The sequence below is a fragment of the Gossypium arboreum genome, chromosome 6 (assembly GCF_025698485.1).
Source record: "Gossypium arboreum isolate Shixiya-1 chromosome 6, ASM2569848v2, whole genome shotgun sequence".
NCBI classification, from domain to species: Eukaryota; Viridiplantae; Streptophyta; class Magnoliopsida; order Malvales; family Malvaceae; genus Gossypium; species Gossypium arboreum.
The window spans coordinates 108,617,230-108,639,023 of NC_069075.1; the positions used below are offsets into that span (position 1 = coordinate 108,617,230).

General features: G+C 33.7%; 2 protein-coding genes across 2 annotated transcripts; one reads left to right on the forward strand and one right to left on the reverse strand.

Moving 5' to 3' along the window:
* The first annotated feature begins 244 nt into the window (after nucleotides 1–244).
* LOC108486423 (oleosin G) lies at nucleotides 245–1,254 on the forward strand. The gene has a single exon (XM_017790476.2). It carries the CDS (start codon nucleotides 580–582, stop codon nucleotides 1,030–1,032), a length of 453 nt encoding a protein of 150 aa, XP_017645965.1. The 5' UTR covers nucleotides 245–579; the 3' UTR covers nucleotides 1,033–1,254.
* Nucleotides 1,255–5,151: 3,897 nt separating this feature from the next.
* LOC108486241 (uncharacterized) lies at nucleotides 5,152–17,751 on the reverse strand. The gene is made up of 22 exons (XM_017790192.2): nucleotides 16,495–17,751; nucleotides 15,603–15,718; nucleotides 14,961–15,169; nucleotides 14,533–14,652; nucleotides 13,940–14,068; nucleotides 13,730–13,855; nucleotides 12,924–12,979; nucleotides 12,737–12,836; nucleotides 12,533–12,650; nucleotides 12,111–12,320; nucleotides 11,245–11,581; nucleotides 10,085–10,178; nucleotides 9,624–9,732; nucleotides 9,154–9,425; nucleotides 8,855–8,982; nucleotides 8,482–8,716; nucleotides 7,423–7,611; nucleotides 7,037–7,326; nucleotides 6,587–6,800; nucleotides 6,274–6,516; nucleotides 5,642–5,733; nucleotides 5,152–5,567 (listed from the first exon to the last, which is right to left on the reverse strand). Exons 1-22 carry the CDS (start codon nucleotides 17,316–17,318, stop codon nucleotides 5,420–5,422), a joined length of 4,359 nt encoding a protein of 1,452 aa, XP_017645681.1. The 5' UTR covers nucleotides 17,319–17,751; the 3' UTR covers nucleotides 5,152–5,419.
* Nucleotides 17,752–21,794: the final 4,043 nt, after the last annotated feature.

Below are 21,794 nucleotides of genomic sequence, written 5' to 3' on the forward strand. Positions count from 1 at the left end.
GCCACAAAAGGTGAGAATAAGGAAGAACACCTAGCCCAACGGAAAGCTGTTAGATGAACCGAACAATTGTGGGAGCAATCGAAGTTTTCGACCGACTTGGGATTGGTGTTTCAACTTCTATTAATTGTCAAATTAGCTTGATTTTAGTGGAATGTGTCAAATCTAATCTTGGTTTTAGCCATCCTAATAAAAGATCCGAATGTATTACTATTAACTGACCTTAAACATCATTTTTTACGCCCTTAGCTCTATTGCTGTTTGAGAAGGGAAAGTAAGCGTTACTAGAACAAAGCGGCCTTTATTAACCACGCGTCACCCCCTCGTAATCCCACAACCATGCAAAGCAGCTAAACCGAACACGCGCCACAACGCCACCACGCCCACCACCCTTAACACTCTGTTCTAGATATTTGATACCCTCACCCCCTACACACATTTCAATGTCACCCCACCCTCCGCCACGTACCCCCCCCCCTTTCTCACTTCCTTATATCACCCTTTCCCCCATATCTCTCTCATCTTCACTCTTGTTTTCTTTTCTTCCATTTTTTCTTCCTTTCCCTTATCATCATCATAATCATGCCGATCAACGATCAAAACAGACCCATGGCTCAAAAGCTCTACGACTCAGCTCCGTCGTCTCGCCAGGTGGCTAAGTTCTTGACCGCCTCCACGTTGGGCGCAACGCTGCTTTTCTTGTCTGGGTTAACCTTGACCGGTACGGTCATTGCCTTGATAATAGCTACGCCGTTGATGGTTATCTTCAGCCCGGTTCTAGTCCCGGCCGGGATAACCATATTCTTGGTGACGATAGGGTTCTTGTTTTCGGGCGGGTGTGGGGTGGCGGCGTTAACAGCGTTGTCGTGGATATACAATTACGTGCAAGGGAAACACCCACCAGGAGCTGATCAGCTCGATTACGCAAGAAACAAGCTGGCAAGTACGGCTAGGGATATGACAGAGAAGGCTAAGGAATATGGACAGTATGTGCAGCATAAAGCGCAAGAGGTGACTCAAGGGCAAGCATCTTGAATTTAGGGTTTTAAGAATGAGGGCGGGTGTGTTTGGGTGGTTTGAGATGTTTTATGCTTTGTTTGGTTGGTGTTTCTCTTTACATGCATTCACAGATCATATGTTTTAAGCTTTGTAATTTGTAAGGGATGGTTATTAGCATAGAATATTCTGGTTTCTTTGTCAATAAAAATGGAAGAAGATTGTAAAACCAACATCACTTCAATCTTCCTTCTTTTTTAATTTCATTCCCTCACTCAGCAAATCATCTTCTTTTATGATCACTACGGATCTCATCTGCATGCCTTTCTTTTTTATTATATGTTTTTTAACTACCTTGGAGTCAATTTAAATTCAAATTTATTCAATAATTTTTTAGATCACATAAAAATAATATGAATAGAATACATGATTGTAAAAATTTATATACAAATTATTCAAAATCCAATTTCTTTATTTTCTAAATGCAACATAAGAAATCTTTTTCAATTACAATATGGAATTAGTTTATGAGAAATATATTATTTTTAATTTTATTTATCTCTCACATTTATTTATTTTAATAACGATTATTTATTCTTTCAAAAGAATAAATATAATCAAAATTATAATAAAATTTACCTTCATCTTCATTTAACACACTTACTTTAACTATATCAAGCTTAATCATTTTCTAATTAATTATACTAACATAAAAAATACTTCAATTTATTATAAACCATGCTAACTAATCATATCATAAAAATAATTAAATAAATGAATTATGATAAATGTAATAAAAGGTATTTCAGTCTTGAAACATGTAAATTAGTTTTTTTTAATTTTTACCTGTTAAATGATGACATAAAACATTAATTTAAATGTTTAATTATTAATTTAATTTCTAAATTATAACTAATATCATTTTTATTTTTAAATTTTTCTTAATGATAATTCTAGAAAATTTAAAAATTTTAATAATAAATATAAATTTTAAAATTATTAAAAATATTTCATATTATTTTAAAACAAAATCAAGCCCAAATTTATTAAAGTCAAAATTTTGATCTCTCTTTGTGTGTGTGAATCATGGTATTTTTATTTTTTGAAAATTTGAGCTCTCTTTCAACAATCCGACAAATTCTCGATTTGATGAGAATTATCTAATACAATGAGACACTAATATTACTTGTTGAAGACGTTCTCCGGTGAAATTCTAAAAACATCTATTTTAATAAAATCATAGTTTTATTAATGTTGGCATACAACTAAATCAAAGAAAAAAATATATTTAGAGTAATTAAAATCTTTCAATTTTGCATGTCTGTGGTGACAAAGAAAAAGATGAAGACAAGGAGCACTATTGTTGCTTCTCCGCCCATGGGAATGTGTTGATAGCTTTGATGTTTTATTTTAATTAAAAGTTTACTTTTTATCTTTTATTTCTTCCCATAGATTTAAAATATTATTTTCTAAAATTTTAAAACTCATCGAGTTCTTATTCAAAATCTAAAATTTATATTAAAATTCAAAATCTAGAAATTGTTAAACCCAATAACTTAAATGATAAAACCCTTTAGGTATTAAACAATAAGATCTTCAAATGGGTAAGTTTGTAATAATAAAGGGATGCAAAATGAGTATTCACTAAAATAGAAGAACGTAAATATTAAATAAATTTTATGTATCTTTTAGTTGAAAACATGAATGATAAAATAAACTTTAACGAAAACATAAGAAATTTAAAAGTGACTAATCAAAACTTTCAGTTGATTTTTTTTTTAGATTCATAAAATAGGGAAGAAAGTCTTGTAAAAGACAATGGTTTCTGGATTCCAACTTGAAAGTTTAGTAAAAGGTATTAAGGTTTCTTTTGTACATCTTTAATATTTTTTACATATATATTTTGAATTTTAGAAATTTTTATTTATAATATTTATTTTTAAAAATAATTTAATCTTTTAGAATTATTGTTAAGAAAATTTTCAAGAAAATGAAAATGATATTTTAATTATAATTCAAAGACCAAATTAATAATTAACCGTTTAAATTAATGTTTCACATCATCATTTAACAAATAAAATTTAACGAAAAGATTAATTTATACATTTTGAGATATACAAGAACTAACAAACCTATTTTTCAATAAAAATATCAAAATACAACCCAGTTTTGATCTAAATTCAGGGCTTCCTTACCTTCTCTCCCCAATGGCTCCACCAATTAAATAATTAAAAGAAAAAAAGTAGGTGTCAAATGCGGAGCTTGACACTTCTACAATAAATAGGAGTGAAGTCAGAATAATTATTTAGAAGGTGGAATAAAATTTTAATTTTTATAATTTTAATAGGATTAAAATATAATTTTATTTTTATTAATTTAAAATTTAAAAAAATTAAACAACTTAAATAATAATTTCTCATTTTAGGAAACGAAGCGTAGCCATATATATGTGCGTGTGTGGGGTTGGCAGTTATAGTAATTAGTTTTTATATTATAAATGTTTATTCGGCAGCATTTCATTTTAAGGTTTGGAGCTCAACATTTGGTTGTTATAGGTATGGGCTTCATGTTGGACCCAAAGTTTGACAAAAGTTAATGTTAAAATTTGGATTTAATCCCTTATAAAATATGGTTTTAATTTAAATTTGGATTTAATCATTTTCAAATAACTAGTTTCTAATATCATATGATTTTACATGTTTATTTTAATTTTTCAATTTATTATTCAAATTGGTAAATATAATTAACTTATTTAACAATTCAAATATAATGTTCAAATACCTTATTAAAAGATTGATATTTTAATAGTTCAAATCATCAAATGAAACAAAATAATAATACAAAACTTGGAGAAATAGATTCTTTAACTGTGATATAAAAAGTGAATCACTATTCATATTTATTATCAACATCAATAAATTTATCATAACAATTTTTACTACACCATTTGTAATTGTATAAGTTTTTCCTTGTGAAAATTATTTTTAAAATTTATCTCAGCCTGAATTTTAATTCCCAACAATAATTCAAATTAAATGTAAAATCAATATTTAACTAAAAATCAATTAAACATCAATTAATGCATAAAACTATTAAAATAAATCAATTTGAAACTATACAAAAAAAACACGAAACATATTCACAATAAAATAATAAACACATTTAATAATAATGACTTAAAATAAATGTTTAAAGTTGACTTTTTTAAAAAGTAAAGCCACGTAACATTTTTCACCTACACCAAACAAATAATAGATAATAGAAAACAATTTTTAGATTAATTGATTAGCATAGTGATTCATAAAATTAGCATAACTTAAAAAAAATTAGCATAACTTTATATGTTATTATAATTATTTTTTACAAATAGAAGGTACTGATGCATTAAATAAAAGAAATAATGACATAAATCCTAATCTTAATTATGCCTCTATTCAAGTAATAAATCTATTTTAAAATTAGCACAACCTTTTTTAACATCAATTTTTTAATAAAAATTGTAAATAAAATTATAAATATTTTAAATTTATAATTATCACAACTTCTATTAAAATATATTTAATGTTGAACGTATAATTATCGCTTTTATTTTACATCAACTTTTTAACTAATACATCTAAATTAAACATTATACAAACAAATTCGAAATTAAACTATGTTAGAGTTAAATTTGAATTAGATTTTTGGATTGTAATTAATGATAATTAACTATTGGGCTTGGAGCATATTTTTACCATAATATTATAAAATTTACTGAAGTCAGAATTAAACCAAACTAAAATATATTACGAAATTGGGCTACTGCATGGTTGAGAGATTCACTAATCCAAGTAAAATGAAGTTGTGTTGGAGTTGTCAAGCTTCAAAGATTGATAGATAGCAGTCTTTATATCAGGACAACTTGACCATATCATAATCTGGAGTTTGAGTTACGTTAAACCCTGAATATTTGTTCCCAACAAGAAGCAAAATACGTGCTTTTCTTTAACTTTTGACATGTTGTAAACAGGGAAGGAGTAGTAGCGTCTGTTTTAAGCCCCAAATCATGATCGAGGGCTCACCCGACTCGAGAGCAGAAGAATGAAAATTTTAAAACATTACAACAATGCTTGCATCCATAGAAAGGCAAAGAACAAAATTTACAGGCACCAAATGAAATATACAAATGAATTCTCTTAAACCATTAGTATAATAACCCCCAATTCTTTTTATTTACATTGCAACTCCCAAAAATTAATATGAAAAACAAATTTTTAGAACTTACAACAAATAAATGCCATTCTAGTCGCACCTTTTTTAACCCTCTGTTTCTATTTCTACTTGTCAAGAACTGGATTTGTTAACCAAGTTACATACAAAAACAGTAAAAAGTAAAAGAAAGAACCTTGTTAATGCGTAAGTCTATATGTCTTTTAACAATGGTGCTTTATGACTGCCAAAATAGCTCAAAATCATTACTATACAATGAGCGGTCTTGTATCTCTAGATTCGCTATATGCCAGTTTATAAGTTGTGATTGGAAAAGCTTACACATTACCAGTCCAACCGGGAAAATCCACCATTCGCTTTCATCCCTGCATCCAAAACCATCTCATGTTAGAACCAAAGAACAGTAAATCCAAAACCTAAGGCATCGACTGTTACTAACATGTTAATATTCCATGGCTGAAGATTCGGGATCGTTTTGCTTGATGACAGCTGATGGTGATAGTGAACATACCCACAAAGGAATGCAACACCCTGGTGTAAACATGAGATGATGATTACCATACAGATATTGGTTAAAGCAAAAGACAGTTCACTACTTTTAACTTGCACTTGAAGCAACTCGGAATACAAAAGGATAAGAAATTTGGAGGGGAAGAGGAAAATATCTCCTCTAGCCATCAAATAATCATTGATAAGAGCGAGAAAAATGTGTGATTTAAGGGTTTTATAAAATTGAAGGAATATAAATTGTATCTTCCTCTATACTTATTTATATCTACACCTTGACCAGGTCCCTCATTCGTAGGTACAGCCTACAAACATTCCATTTTTACCTAGGAAATATCATTCCAGTCAAATCCTACCTCCCAAAGACAACTTAAAATAAAATATTAGATTTGATTAACCATTGAGATAAGCAAATTAATCAAAACCAGACAACACAATTTCATTACCAAGACCAGATAACACAAATTCATTACCAGCTATTCTATTCTTTCTCATAGGAATTGTAGAAAAACAAGCAAAACGATGTTAACAAGTGAAATGAAGATCAAAGTTACAGGAACTTACAACATTAATCAAGGATGTTAAGTTCCACAAGGCGTAAAAACGTGCCAAACCTGCGGATCGCCTTGGTCCATGACTGAATAAAGCATTTATGCCAGCAGGAAACGGAAGAAGAATCCCCAGAGGTAAAATAAACAAAACTAGAAAGACTTCCACCAGTGAAATTGAATACAACTGTAGGAAGGTAAGCAACACTAAGCTAAAATCTCCTAAAAGTAGCATTGATATGACTAAACCAACAAGATCCTGCAATCATAGACAATGTGTTAGGTGATACAAGTAACACTACTATAATCTTTAAATTCATGTGATCTACCTGGTGACAACCAGGTTTAGTGTTATGGAGTATGAAAGAGAGAAGGTAAAATATATCTCTCTTCTCTTCAAGCTTTTGTAAGCTGTTAGCATCTATAAGCCCTCTGTAACTCCTCTTCCGCCTTGCAAAACCTTCGCTGCTCCGGTGACCTTGGGTTAAAGGCAAATCTTCTCTTGGAGAACCAGATTCATTTGGCATGTCAGTGATCTTCACACTGAAGTAAATAGAATAAGTAACCAAGTTAAGTTCCATATAAGTAAATAGAATAAATAACCAAGTTAAGTTCCATATAGTCAAGCATCAAATGATTCTATCATCCTATTCTTGCACTGGGATGAATTTCTATTTATTCACTCAGTAACTGCTCAACTAGGCCAACCTGACTTCGGTACCAATTACATGTGTAAGTTCAGACATATAATGACACATAACATACACATGTATTATTACCGTGAAAAAGTCTCAGTTTTGACTCCACCATTGGTATTTCCCAAGCATAGAGGTTCATTTTCGTCTTCAACAGAACACACCAAAAGTCCATACTGGCGATAATTCCCAGGTGTAGCCTGAAACCAGGCAAGATCAATGCGTACACCATGGATTCTCAAAGCAGGATTAGCATGCGTTTCAAGCCATCGAAGAACAGGCCGAAATGTTGCTCTCAGCCGTCCACGACGAACCAGGCGTAATTGTGCATTCAAACCTGCCACCAGTCGATACCAAGTAGTAGGGGCCACCAGCTGTAAGAGGTATAACAATTAACAGAACTTCATTATAACTAAAGTTTGGAAGATGAAAAATACTTGCACAAAGTACGAGTAAAATATAGAGCTAACCTGACTCATAAGACTGGTAAGAACGTTATCAATCTGAAGGGAAAATGGAGCCATATAGCTTCCATCACCTCCAAATATTATAGCCATAGGAAATCTCTGAAGGAGGCGAGGAGGAAGGTCTGTTCTCTTTTCGTCTCCACCAAGGAAGAAGTCCACATAAGCCAGCATTAAATCGGTAGTTGCAGAGACCTACAGTGACAGAATGCCACAATTGCAATTTAAAGCTACAGCCAAGATTTAGGCTTGAACAGTACTTGTATCAAGATTAAAATAACTGTTCAAACCAGTAAATATAGGATTTACGCATAAATCCAAAAAAGGTTAAAACGGAAAGACCAGTTCTCTTTTCTTTTTTTCTGGACTCAAGCATCTCCATTGCCAGATATAGCACTAGCTCTACTGATGATGTGCTTCAGTCTTTGAGTTAGCATTTTCACCTCCAAGAATATAGCATCCATCTAACCATGTATTAAAGGAGTAATGTAACATTACTCCTTTAATTTGGTTTCTTTTTTATTTATAAACAAAACCAACAAGTTGAACAGGAAACTTAAAATCTCCAGAATTTATGAGAACTTCAGGATGGTATGATTAATGGGAAGAATTTTAATCTGCCATTCCAAATTATACACATAACAACAAGAGCCTCAAATGTGGAAACTTAAAATCTCCAGAATTTATGAGAACTTCAGGATGGTATGATTAATGGGAAGAATTTTAATCTGCCATTCCAAATTATACACATAACAAAAAGAGCCTCAAATGTGGAAACTTAAAATCTCCACAATTATGAGAACTTCAGGATGATATGATTAATGGGAAAATTTTACTCTGTCACTCCAAATTATACACATAACAACAAGAGCCTCAAATGTTTTACAATTACACTAGAGAGTTCAGAGCATAAAAGGCATCTATCCGAGTCCACAGACATGTCTATGTCATTGGTTTACAAAAGACGACAATAAGAGAAGAAGCAAAGACAACTCTAAGCAAACCAAGTAAAACGAAGCATAATAGTAAACAAATGAAATGAAGAGTAAAAGCAAATAAAGAAACCTTAAGCCCCTCATAAAGAGCCCGTGAACGGCACGAACGTAAGCAGGCATGATCATATTCTGATCGTACAAACTCACGTAGTCGTTGCAATCTCATTCTTCGGCGCCATTGCTGCCATGACAAAGCAAGAGGATAAGCAAGAATGGAAAGAATGGTGTAAATTGCACCTTCCCACCACTGGTAAGCAGCAATTGCATTGATCTCATCCACGAATGTATTGTATGCACCCTCATATCTGCAAGATCAAGGAAATAAAATCAATATGCAACAATGATGATTAAAAATATTAATAAAATCCAGTGCACAGCACAATCAAAGATCACATGCTGCTGTATCAGAAGCAATTCAACAGAAAACTCAGCAATATACTCACACAATCTCTTTTATTTCTTCTGGAGGAGTGTGGGGCAGATGCCAAGGTTCGCTGAAAGTATTAGGACCCATGAAATACATTCTGTGGACGTGGCTCTGTGACTCTTCAACTCTGTTTGTTTCTAAGACCTGTAAGGGAAAAAAGGGCAAAACTAAAGTAAACCAAAGGGAGGAATGGGCAAATGGACAAGGGAATCAGTATACTAACAAGGGGCAAATATAAAGAACAAAAATATCAGCATATAAGGCCAAGAACTATGAAAGAATAATAAAAGTGAACATAGAAAACTTCTATACAACCTCATTCAATGACTCCAGGAATGGGAAAGAATGATCTCTCTGAGAGCCATGCTGAGTAGGAGCTGGGCCAGGTAATTCATCAACACCAACAAATTTCATTCGTGCAACACTAAGCACCAGTGCTAAGAGGATGAGAAGACCTAGAAGTAAAAGACCAAATAACCAAGGTCCCCCAAATGTGTAGATTAACTCTTCGAGAGCTGTAAAACAGTGTGGCATGTGATATCTGTCTGAAATGCATTCAAAAGGGCAAGGGGTTTCAGCAACACCACCTGTGAAGGAAGGAGGAGGTTTTGAATATAGAATTACCATAATGAAGGAAAAAATTGAATTTAATTTATGCTAAATAGGACATAAAACCAGAAGAAAAACCAGTCAGGACAAAAAAAACAAATCCAACAACAGCATGTATAAGAGCAGTGCATCACTTGAATATAATCTGGCTTGATACTGACAACAATGAAACGTACCTCGAACATAAACATAAACAGCACGGCGGGGAAGCTGTGAAGCAGGGCAAGGGCGACAGAGAGAACTATCAGATCCACTAACATTCTTGTAAGTACCAACAGGACATTCCTGGAGAAACAGAAAGTTAACTTGAACAGCTAAAAGAGATTTTTGCACGCTAGTAGAAAGAGATGGTAGACTTGCTCCAACCAATTTGAACAAGTGGACAACATTATCAGAATAAACTTCATCCAAAAAATGCATTCATATTCCATGGGCCTATAAGCTGACAATATGATTGGATAGGTTTTTTAATCCTTAACCTTCAAAAGCGTAAGCAGTTCAATGTAGAATGAAAATTTGGTGGTTAAATATTTTAAAGTTCCAAGTGTTTAAAGTAAAAGTATAGTCACCAACCAAACTCCACATCAAATGAAAAGAATCTGAAAATTTTCAAAATGCAACAGATTTGCCAACTTACTGCACAAAATGTCCCATACAGCCCCTTTGGACAAGTTTTACCAGTCACAGTTCCATTTTCTCCACCACCACTCTGGTCTCTGCCTGATCCTCCCCTGTACAAGACGATCAAAACATCACCATGATACCAAGAGGATAAACTTCATAAACAAGTGTCTACGGCAAGCATTAAGTCACAAATATGAAGTAGAAGGAAGTCCATTTTGGCAAGCGGTGACTGTGCTGGTTGTAAGTTGCAACAGAGAGCTTGTTTGATACAATTTTCTTTTTTATCAAAACCATTCCATCAAGACAAAGCACCAGCTAGGTGCTTCAATGCAATGACAAAATATAGGGATCAAATACTAACTAATGCAACCAAAACATCAAGTTCAATTCAAAAACATAACAGCATTTGATTCAAATGAGATTAAGCATTACAGCATAACCATTAGCCCGCCACCCAAGTCCCAAAGCTCCAGAGAGCTTGTTTGATACAATTTTTTTTTTTATCAAAACCACTCCATCAAGACAAAGCTCCAGCTAGGTGCTTCAATGCAATGACAAAATGTAGGGATCAAATACTAACTAATGCAACCAAAACATCAAGTTCAATTCAAAAACGTAACAGCATTTGATTCATAGCACCAAAATGAGATTAAGCATTACAGCATAACCATTTAAGCCCGCCACCCAAGTCTGAAAGCAAATCTTATATAATTATATTTGCAGGTTAATGCCTCGTTCTACAACACTTAAACTATATAAATCAAAACATATAAATTTAGTGAGTTGCATAACAGTAACTCCATATAAAACCATTGAATTTCTAACATATCCATAAAACATTCCCCATTGAAATAATATTTAGGAATGGACATTTCATGTTAATAAATGGCCATGCTTCTGATTAATTTTAATATTCCTCTTTTTATGGGGTTAATTTCTATATCAACTAATGCCCTCAATTGAACAAAAAGGAAGACGCTACTCGATAGTCAGAGAATGAGACAAATTCTAGGTTGAAAAGCTTGTTAGCAGCTATCATAGAATATCATTTTATGGTCACAAACCACCTGTAGTATTGATTGCCAAATATATCAAGGATGCAGAAATGTTATCAAATGATTAGGACCAATAGTAACCTAGCATTCAGAAAAAGAAATTGCATTGGAAACAAACCTAGCATAGATGTTTCCCTTCACACTAGCAATTGGCTGGTAAACATCTCCAGTGGGAATGTCTGACCAGTGAAAATGAATCCTTCCACCCCCTCCTCCTCCACCACCTTTGGAACTACCATAGCCTCCAACACTGGAAAGACTAGCAGATTTGCCAAGAGTCAACTTCTGCAGAAACAGAAGTACAGTACCACCAGAGCCACCCCCAGGAGCTATGCTTGAACCATTAGAAACAGAATACTCTTGTTGCCAGACAGTTTCTTCAAAACTTTCTCCATCAGCCCTCACAGCACCCTCAACAGACAAACTTGGCAAAGGATGCTCCATGGAACCCATCACTGTCCAGGCATAACATCTCATAAAAATTTAAGACAAACTTAATAAAACCAGTAGCTATTCACTAAGGCTATCTGTGGTAGGGAAGATGGAAAGAAGGATGATTTTTTTTTAATCTAATGGTTGAGATATATAATATTTTCTTTTTTGTAGCTCAAACACTATTAAAACTTTTTACTTCCCCCTTCCCATCCTACCTAAAAGACCATACAACAACTCAGATATCCTCCTTTTTTAACATACAAAAGGAATTAAACCTTTTCAACATTTTGTAATGCAGATTATAAGCTAAATAATTAAAATACTCAAATCCTAGGAGATGGAAGAGTTCACATGTCAGTAACTGCAAATCAACCGACCGGTTGCACTAAAGTTCTAACTGCCCACAGCATGATCAGTAAAATTTTACCTATTCATATAAACATTTCAAAGGAGACAGACAACGAAGTTAAAGGGTACTCAGACAACCTTACTAAATGCAAAAAATAGAGCCATAAATACATGCCCACAGAAAAAACCCAAAACCCTTACCTATAACACCACCGCCTGCAGATGAATCAGCTGAGCTCTCAGTTCCACTTCCACTACCAAGTTCACAGGGCAACTCTGAATTCCCATAAGAAATACCACCCTCAACACAACTACCATTATAACATGCAAGCCCCCCTCTACCACCATGGCCGCCGCCGCTGCCAATACCATTGTCTAAAAAATTTCCTTTACCAGCACCGCCTACACATCCTGTACAATAACAAAAAGAAGTCCATCCAGAAATGACTTTTAACAAGTTTCTGACTCATCTTTATTTTTCTTGAAGACAATTAGAGTCACTAAAAAGGTAGTAAAATACCATCTTCATGTGGAGTTAATTTGCTACATGCACGTACATGTTTGTAGATATATTATGAGAATTTGAACAAAAAATATAACCTAAACAAAATGGATAAACATACCCATCCCAGATGCACTAATTACTCCAGAAGACTGCACAGATATGGTTCTTGCCCAATGGAAATGAACAACGGATCCCTTAATAAGACCTTCGACAGTGATGTCCTCAACTCGGCATATCTAAAAAATAAACTAATGAAACAGTTAAATAAACAGAAGCAAGCATATTTCTCAGCTCATACTGCAAGACAATATTAACTAAACACCTGCAGAGTAAAAGGCAGAGACGAATTCACATTGCAATCTTCAGGTGGATGAAGTAGTTCAGTGGGGCAATCTTGGAGCTCACAATAAAGCCTTGGTGTACTGCCAAACGCAGAAAAAGGAACAGTGAAACAAAATAAGGATACAAAACTACAATACAAGGGTGAAGGAACCAAAACCAGAACTTACACAGCATCAAATGATGCAGTCTCCAGGGGACCACGTAAAACAGATCCAGGTCCAACCTTCATGCAAAACAGATATTATTAATTCATTAATCGTACGAGACAAAAAGACACTCTCCCAGCCTAGAGTATTAAATCCCGCAGCAAGGACTCACAACAACTAACAAATGGCATTCGCAAGTATTTATACCATACATGTGGCCATGTCCATGTGAAACACCTTTCTGTTTAACCGTCATTTCAATAGTCATGATGCCTATCCACCAACATCAACATGGAGGCAAGGAAAATCACAGAACTAAGAAGCATGAGAAAAAATATGCGTTGCTTTATTTTGATAGCTGACGTCTAATCCACCAGTTTGAATATGGAAGCAACAAAAATCATGAGAAAAATTTGCATTGATTTGTCCACCATGTAATGGGAAAAAAACCCAACAGTCAAATTCATACTTCCATTCAAAGAGGCTTCCATAAAAAATATATATATACTGTGCTTGACATGGTAAATCACATGGAAGCAAAAAATAAATCATCATTCTTAGTAAAACTGAAGGAGCAGAGGGATCACAAAAGAAGGCAAGTTTAGAAAGAGAAGTAAAACTTAATAAGCTACAAACAGAAACTAGAGTAATATTCTTATAACCCAAAACTGTTGTTCAAACAGTTAGAAGTTTAACCAGTTATACAGCTTAGCCTCCAAATTGAAATGTTCCCAGAATATACGATCAGAAATTCACAGGCAAACAAAATTTATGAAGTTTTGAATCAAAAACAACAAAAGAATTATCACAATAAAATAATAACTCACATGAATACTGTAAAACAGAGACAGGACTAGACGTTGCGCCTGAATCGTATCTCCAGGTCCAGATAAATTCAATAAACCTTGTCCATGTACTCCCAGATTTGCATTTGAATGTACTACTGATGATTCCTGGGCAAGGGAAAGGGAAGCTGTCAACAATGTTTACATTCTGAGAAACATGCAACATAAATAGCAAGGTAGTGGATTAAACACCTTGAGAACAACTAAATTACTAGCCTCAAGCCATGAAGTTGCAACAGTTGTGTCTTCACCACCATCTATTACCATTTTGGAATTCCACATCAAGAATATTTTCACAGTCATGCGTAAAGCCCCATAGACCTGATACGAGTCAAACAGAGAGATTAGAAAGTATCAGAAACATAATATAAATGGGAGAAAAAGAAAACTGAGATAGAAATGGTCAAATAAAGCAGAACCAAGTAAAAAGCAGCTGAGATAGCTTATGTATAATACTGTCACTACAAATCATCTGGCCGCTTCTATAAGGATATCTCAGAACTTACAAAGACTCGTTAAAAACATTAAAATGTGTCATATGAAGAGGAAATATATGGTATAGAAGATGGAACAGAAGGGCAAAACATCAATTAAAATAAAATGAGCAACTTCAAGAAAGGTATCTGTTTTTTAAAATGTAACCAAGTAAACAACGTAGCAATGTGACAATGCTAAGACTTTTAGAAGACAACTGAAGAGTAAATATGGAGAATATCGCATCACATAATGATACAAAAAAGAATGAGATTTCATCATTGAAGACCAAAAGAAAATGCATCAGTCACCTCGATTATAGAATCACTCATTAACAGTTCTTCTGCCAATAGTTCAAACTCTGAAGATGCATAATGTGCTAGCCCAAAGCTCAACATCCCCCCGCTCAGAAGACTTATCTGCCCTTGCACCTATATAGGGAGCAAACACTAGGATTAGGTTCCTCATGCCAAACCTAATTTTACAAGCATAATCATAAAAGATGTAATACAGGAGGTCCAGAAACAGTAGCTATACCAAAAAAGGGGGAGAAAACCTAAAGGTAGGTGTTCAAATATTTCAGGTGTATACTCAATTTACTGTTAGCTTTGCTGAATAAAAAAGAAAATAAAACACAGGAAGCCACTTTGAAGCATACAAACCAATAATCATGAGTGCCAGGCGATATCGACATTACTTAGTATCTTGTTACAACAACAAAAACTTTAAATTCTCGAACCTGAACACGACTCCAAAGCAACGGAACAGAGGCTCTGGCACGATTTTGAATATAGACATTAGTCCAAAGTGGCTGATAAGGAAACTCTAGAAGAAGAGTATCCGTATCTGTTGACAAATTATTATTGTTAACAGTGAGGCTTCGGGGGACAGCATCATAAAGGGTTCCAGCCGCACCAGCATTCTCAAGGCAGCCACGACTAGTTCCTCCTGAAAGATAGTAATCAATTGATTAAGCAATTACCAAAAATGTACTAAGTGGGAACAGAAAATAAATAACAAACACAATATTAAATAATGAAATCATAAAGCTCTCAAAGGTAAAGCCATTTCCAAGCTTATCATCCAACAATAGTTCATTTACCATGGAAGTTATTCATTTATTTCAACTTCAAAAGGCATCCCTATAGCTCAAAACAATATAATCATCAAAAGTTGCCTTAAACTGCACTAAAAAAATCTAACCAATCTTTTGCTTCTTGGTCATGTGATTTTGTCTCTTCTTTTAGCAACTAGAAAGTAATAAATAATCATAAAACTCTACATAAAAAATAATGTGTTAATTTCTTAATCTTTATACACACTGAGCTTCTTCCCATGGTCAATTATAAAATAAGATGAGAGGAAAAGGAAAAAAGTTTACCATGCACATATATTTTCGGTTCATCATGCCTGCTGAAGATATTGACTGAAACTCTTCCACCACCCCCACCACCAAAACCATCACCTCCACAAGCACTTATCCTGCCACTTCCAGTCCTGCTCTTCACAGAACAACAGATACTTTGGCATCAAACCCTAATTATGGCAGGTATAATGACATGTAACCCGTAGTTGCAAATCTAAGAGAGAGAGGTAATTAAAACCAAATGCAAAGAAAATCATTTCCAGAATTGCAGCCACTAAAGCAAAATAACAGGCCAGGTGGCCTAATGAGTACATAAGGGAGAGATCTTCAAGCGCTCCAGCCTCCACATTAACTAAAATTAAAGTCCATTTCCAAATCCAAAATTATTCATATCTGCCTTGCTAGATATTAGAAATGTATAGCATGCAATACGTTCAGTTAAGCAAAACATTGTTTAAAAACAACAAACAGTAGACGCAAGGTGTGTTTCATCAATATCCAGCACTCTGACTCGTACGCATGATAGGATAAGTTGTAGAGCCTTAAGAAGTTTCATCAAGTAAGTCCATTTTATCATATATCACAAAGGCCTGTTACAAGCCTAATTGAACTTTCATAGTTATTATTCGATAGTCTTAAATCTTAAACACAAAGAAATTCGGTGTTTTCAATAACGATTAACATGTTAGAATTAATAATAGTTTACAGTTAACACCTTAGCTGGGCTACATAAAAAGCCGCTTAAGAATCAAATTAGCGCTATTGGGTAATCATTTCTTGTCTTTATTCCCCAAATTTCTGTTTTTTACTTACCAAACGAAGAAAACAAGATAAACACGAACTTCTAAAACTAAATAAAACAAACAACACTAAAAGAAAGAGACAAAATAAACAAGAGAAACATTACATTTTATGGGATTTAATATAGATGCTACCACCTGATCCACCACCTCCTTTAGTCCCTCCATCGCCCCCATCAGCCAACAAGCTCCCATTCACCTCCAACAACTCTTTAATCTCCATTTTTACCCAGCCACCACCTCCCCCTCCATAATCCACCTCCTTACTCGTTGTCCCTCCCTTACTCCCATAACTGCACGGCTCCTGCAATGATGACCATGAATAAGCATCACCGCCCCAGATATCCTCCGGTAGCTTCCTATCATCCACCAAGCAACAAGCTCCGCGGCCCCCATGACCTCCACCCGCTCCCTCCACTCCCTGAGGCGTCCCACTCGTCTGTGGCGGCGGGTCCCCCGCCCATCCCGTAGTGTTCACGGCCGAGCCATCGAAAAAACTAGCGTTATAAGCCGCGAGCTGGAAAGTTCCAGTTACTACAGTCGAATTCTCGCCTAAGGAAAAGTTCCCGCTGATATTCACGGTTATTGAACAGCCCAAAATGGGGCAATGGAATCTAACTCCAGGAAGGATGTAGAAATTACCCTTTCCCTGTATATACACGTCACGAGTAAGGTTCAAATCGGCCACAATCTGACACGTTGAATCCAGAGAACCTACCCCGCCGAGGTCATCAGTGCAAGAGACCGACGGCGCGTGAGGCGGCGGCGGAGGAGGCGCCGGAGGAGAGTAATCACGATGAAGCAATAGACCCTCGGAATCGGAATCGATTATCGAAAAATCCGATTCGAAACTCGAACGAGAAGCTGAGACGTAGGAGGCGTAGAAGAGGAAGACGAAGAAATGGAGAAAACGGAAGTGAAATCGAGCCATTTACTACTGCTGAAAGTCATTAGAATGGAAGGTTAAGATTCGGCTCTAGAGTAAATTCCTCGATTTGGAAACACAGCAATACAATAACCGTCGAAACCACCATGAAAAATGAATGTTCTTTTCACAATTACCCTCTATAAATCTCGATTTATCTCCAAAAACTTAAAAAATTTATAAAAAGAAAAAAAAATTGAAAACCCTATAAATTTTTATTTCTCTCTAACGCTCTGCAACAACAAAAAAATGGTTTGTAGAGAGAGAAAGAGAGAAAGTGGTCTTTTCACAGAGAGATGAAGTAAAAGATGAAAAAATAAAAAAGAGAGCGCTTTATTAGGAGTTGAAGAAGACGAAGGGAAGATAGAAAACGGTCAGCATTACGTGAGATCGGTTCGTTTTCGAGTTGTGTTTAAGACGATTGGTTAGAGTGTTTAAGATTACATGTTTTTTCGGATCTTCAATTTACTTTTTATAAATTTTCATTTTCAGTTTCCTTTTTGTAAATTTTGATAATATTTATATTGAGGAAAACGTTTTCGGAAACAAATTTTGATAACATAATATTCACTTATTTTCTATTTTTTAAATATTTTCACATTTACTAAATACGATATTCAAATATTTGACTATTGATTTAATTTAGGTTAAATTACAACAACAGTTACTCAACTTTAGAGTAGCTAATAAAACAGTCACTCAGGTTTCAATTCAATCACTTAACTTTCAAAAAATAACAAAACAGTTACTAATGTTATCAAAAGGTGACAAATCAATCACTTATTAACATTTTCCGTTATTGTCTTAATGGGACCGTTGACGTGGTAAGTTAACTAGCTGATGCGACCGATTAACTTACCACGTTGGTGAAGCAGTTAAAGGGTCAAACTTTACATGTGTTTAGGGAAAAAATACGAATAAGTGGGTTGGTTTAGGGTAAAAAACACAAATTGATTGTGATTAATGGGAGGAAAAGAAAATTAGAAATAGGGTGTTGGGTTAAAGATCGATTCAAAAATCGATTCAAAAATCGATTAATAGTGTTAGTTTAGGGTTGGAAAATCTATTCAAAATCGATTAACAAGGTTAAGAACATTAAGGATTCTGGTTTGAGAGAACACCTATAACCCTAAATTGAGTGACACTGTTGCACTCTTCCAACTGCAAACACTTAAGAGAACCGACAGACTTGGCAAAAGCCACCAATCCATCACCAAAAACGAAGCAACACCTGCGAAGGCACATTTGCTTCAGGTTAACGCATCTCTTTTCAATGTCTTCAAAAGATCACATCAGTTACCCCTCAGCAATAAGCAATTGTAAAAAAGAGTAACTTTTGCAAACCCTAAGCATTACCCATCCCCCAAAATCTATTCTTGCTCACATTTTGTAGACCACCCAGCATTAGATTAGTCACAAATTTTCCATAATGCCTGATCACAAGAAGAGAAAAGTTCATTATGCTCAAACCACGTAGCTTAACCTTTGAAAGGACAAAAGATGCTAATGACAATAGGCGTGAAACTCTGTGATCCCCAATAAGTGGGCAATCCTTGATAGAGATGGATTGTAGCTTGAGGCAAAGCTTTTCGATAGCTTGGAGGCCCTCATTACCAATCTTTGGGCAAGATTCGATGCTCAACACAATCAAATTACGGCAGTTGGCAACAATGGCAATTAGCCCATTGTTTGAAACGTGGGGGCACTAGCAAAGATCAAGCTTTTCCAACAAATGCCTTTCTTCAATCTCCAACATGCAAAACATTTCACAAAGAAAGTACCTTTAGAGAAGGAAAACCACAAGTTACAACAACAACCCCTCCATGTGAAGAGCTGCTTCCCATAATAGAAAGCTTTATCTTCTCCTATTTTTCTTTTTCTTTTATTATTTTACTGCATAAATCCTAAATTAGTCATAAAGAGACTGTTCAAATTAGTGCTAACAGGCCAGCTAGATGGTTAATGGCTAATGACAAGAAGGAATCTGTCAACTGTCATGTCACATTAATGTTACGTCTGTAATGGAAAATGTTTAAAATAATTGATTTGTTATTTTTTGAAAATTGAGTGATTATTTTGTTAGCTATCCCAAAATTGAGTGACTGTTGATGTAATTTACCATTTAGTGTATTTGGATTTAAATGTAATGCAAATAGTAAATAAATTTGGATTGCAAATAGAATTTGAGTTTGGCTTAGATTTAAAATCGAAATTTATAAAAATTACAAATATATTAGTTATTGGCATTGCTATCAATTTTATCAAAAGTAAATTGCAAACGAGTAATTTGATGGATTTGATTAATGATAAATAATTGAATAAAAATGGTAAAAAAACATAAATAAATATGAAAAACGATGATTCAATCGAATAAGATTTGGGGAAAGAAGGAAAATCAATTTATAAAATTTTGATTCAATCGAATCATTTGAACCGAAAACAGGAAGATCCTCGGCTCGGTTTGATTCTTACCACAATGATAGCGGGTGGAAGGGCCTTTTATCAGTTTGGAAATGCCGATCCGTTGTAACGTGTGGACGGGTGTAATCATATTTGGCTAATATTGGATGTTGTGGATTTATTTCTTTATGGACTTCAATCTTTTGTTAGAGACCGTTTAAGCACCTCCTGGCAAGTGGCAAAAGAAGCAGTTTTTTAAAACGACGGCGTAGAATCTGTGTAAGTCGGGGATTACTAATTAATTAGTTTTATGAAAATTACCCTTCCAAGCCTAACCTTTTAAATAAATAAATGGGTAATATGGGGGTGGGAGTGATGTTTACGCGCGGGTGGGTGAGAAGGGGAATAGAACTTTTGGAGGCAATGCAAAAAGCGCAGCATCAGGATTTGATTGAATTACCCGCATGGTATCTAAGCTTGGTGTGGGATTGGACCAGCACAAGAGACAGTTACTGTGATTTTTATTAATTATTAATTGTTTTACTTAGCACAACGGGTAAGACACGTGTAGTAATTCAAGCCAAGTGAAAAACCATAGCTTTCCTCCAGAAGGTTTCTGTTCGTCCAGTAGTTAGCCTTTGCGTTTAGGGATGTAAACGAGGAATCGATGCTTATAAGATATACGAGTTGGACATGAAAATTTTCCAATTTCGATTTCAATTTTTCAAGTTGTGCTCAAATTCAAGTTATCAGTTGAATCAATTTTATAAATTTAGTCGAATTTTTCATTTAACATTAATTTATATTATGAAATATATTTTGACTTTTGATCTTTTATATTGAAAGAGTTTTAAGTATGAATCTGTTTAACCGAATTAAATTCAAGTTTGAGTACGAAATTTAATAAAATAAATTTAATCAAGCACAATTTAGAACTTAAAAATAATGTTCGATTAAGTTCAAATTGATTGTTGAGTATTAAATGTTGAGCTAAAAATATAAATATAAATATAAATGAACATGGTATATAGTAAAAACAATATAAATATAAAAGAAATTGAACACACGATAATTGTTTAAGTTATGCTTGTAGAGTTAAAAACTATATTATTAATGTACCAAATATTGACATATTAACTCTTTATAAATGTCTAAATAAATATATGGTTCTTAATAGGTACATAATTAAAAATCTCCACATACGGATTTAAAAATTGTCATAAATGTTATTTTTAATTACTCTTTTAATATACTTCAATGAAATTTGGCAACTTTTTAAATTTAGTTTGTGGATTTTGTAGGTCAAATTTGTTGTTAGTGTATGTATTATGGATAAGTTATGGATTAGTTAATGTATTCTAATTTGGCATTTTTATTCCCTATATTTTTAGGATTTTAGTCTTATTGAAATAGTAGTTGTTAAATTTGTTAAGTTAAATTATGAGATTTCCAAAATTTAACGAGACAAATATATTATTACATGTGCATTATTATATCAACTTGTTTCACATAATACATGTAAAAAATCCATGCCATTTATATATCATTTGAGTTAATATTGAAATTTAAAAATCGAAAATTATAAGAACTAAAAATAATTAAATTAGAGAATAAATTAAATTCAGAATTTATGCATAATATGGACTTAATAGCGAATTTGATTTAACGAGTTTAACATTCATTTTTTTGGTTAAGACAAAAATAGTAAAATTTAAAAGGTAAAGATACTAAAATTGATTAAATTAGAGTTAAAGAAACAAAATTCATAATTTATATATAGTTTAAAGATTATTAACAAAAATTGACCACTTGTCAAACCGTAGTGAGCATCGAATTATCTGTTTTAATTTAGTGGATATGATACAACTCAAGTCATGTTTTAAGCATGAATTTATGTGTTGGATTTGATTTGAATTGCTGTTTAATCAAATACAATTACTTTATTTTAAATTTGGATGTGAAATTAATATTAATATAATAATTTGAATTCCTGAAATATTTTAATATGTCTTAAATAATAAAACTGGCTTTTCAAAGGCCCAAATTTAAAAAAGAAAAAATTAATAATATTATTATTTGGAT

Bases quoted from the DNA above. Each gene is read 5' to 3' on its own strand.
- LOC108486423 (XM_017790476.2), top strand. From the start codon at position 580: ATGCCGATCAACGATCAAAACAGACCCATGGCTCAAAAGCTCTACGAC.
- LOC108486241 (XM_017790192.2), bottom strand. From the start codon at position 17,318: ATGGCTCGATTTCACTTCCGTTTTCTCCATTTCTTCGTCTTCCTCTTC. The intron at 6,801-7,036 runs GTAATAATACAT...TATTTACTTCAG, and splicing joins AAAACTGAGACTTTTTCACG to TGTGAAGATCACTGACATGC. The intron at 6,517-6,586 runs GTAGATCACATG...CTATGATTGCAG, and splicing joins CTAAACCTGGTTGTCACCAG to GATCTTGTTGGTTTAGTCAT.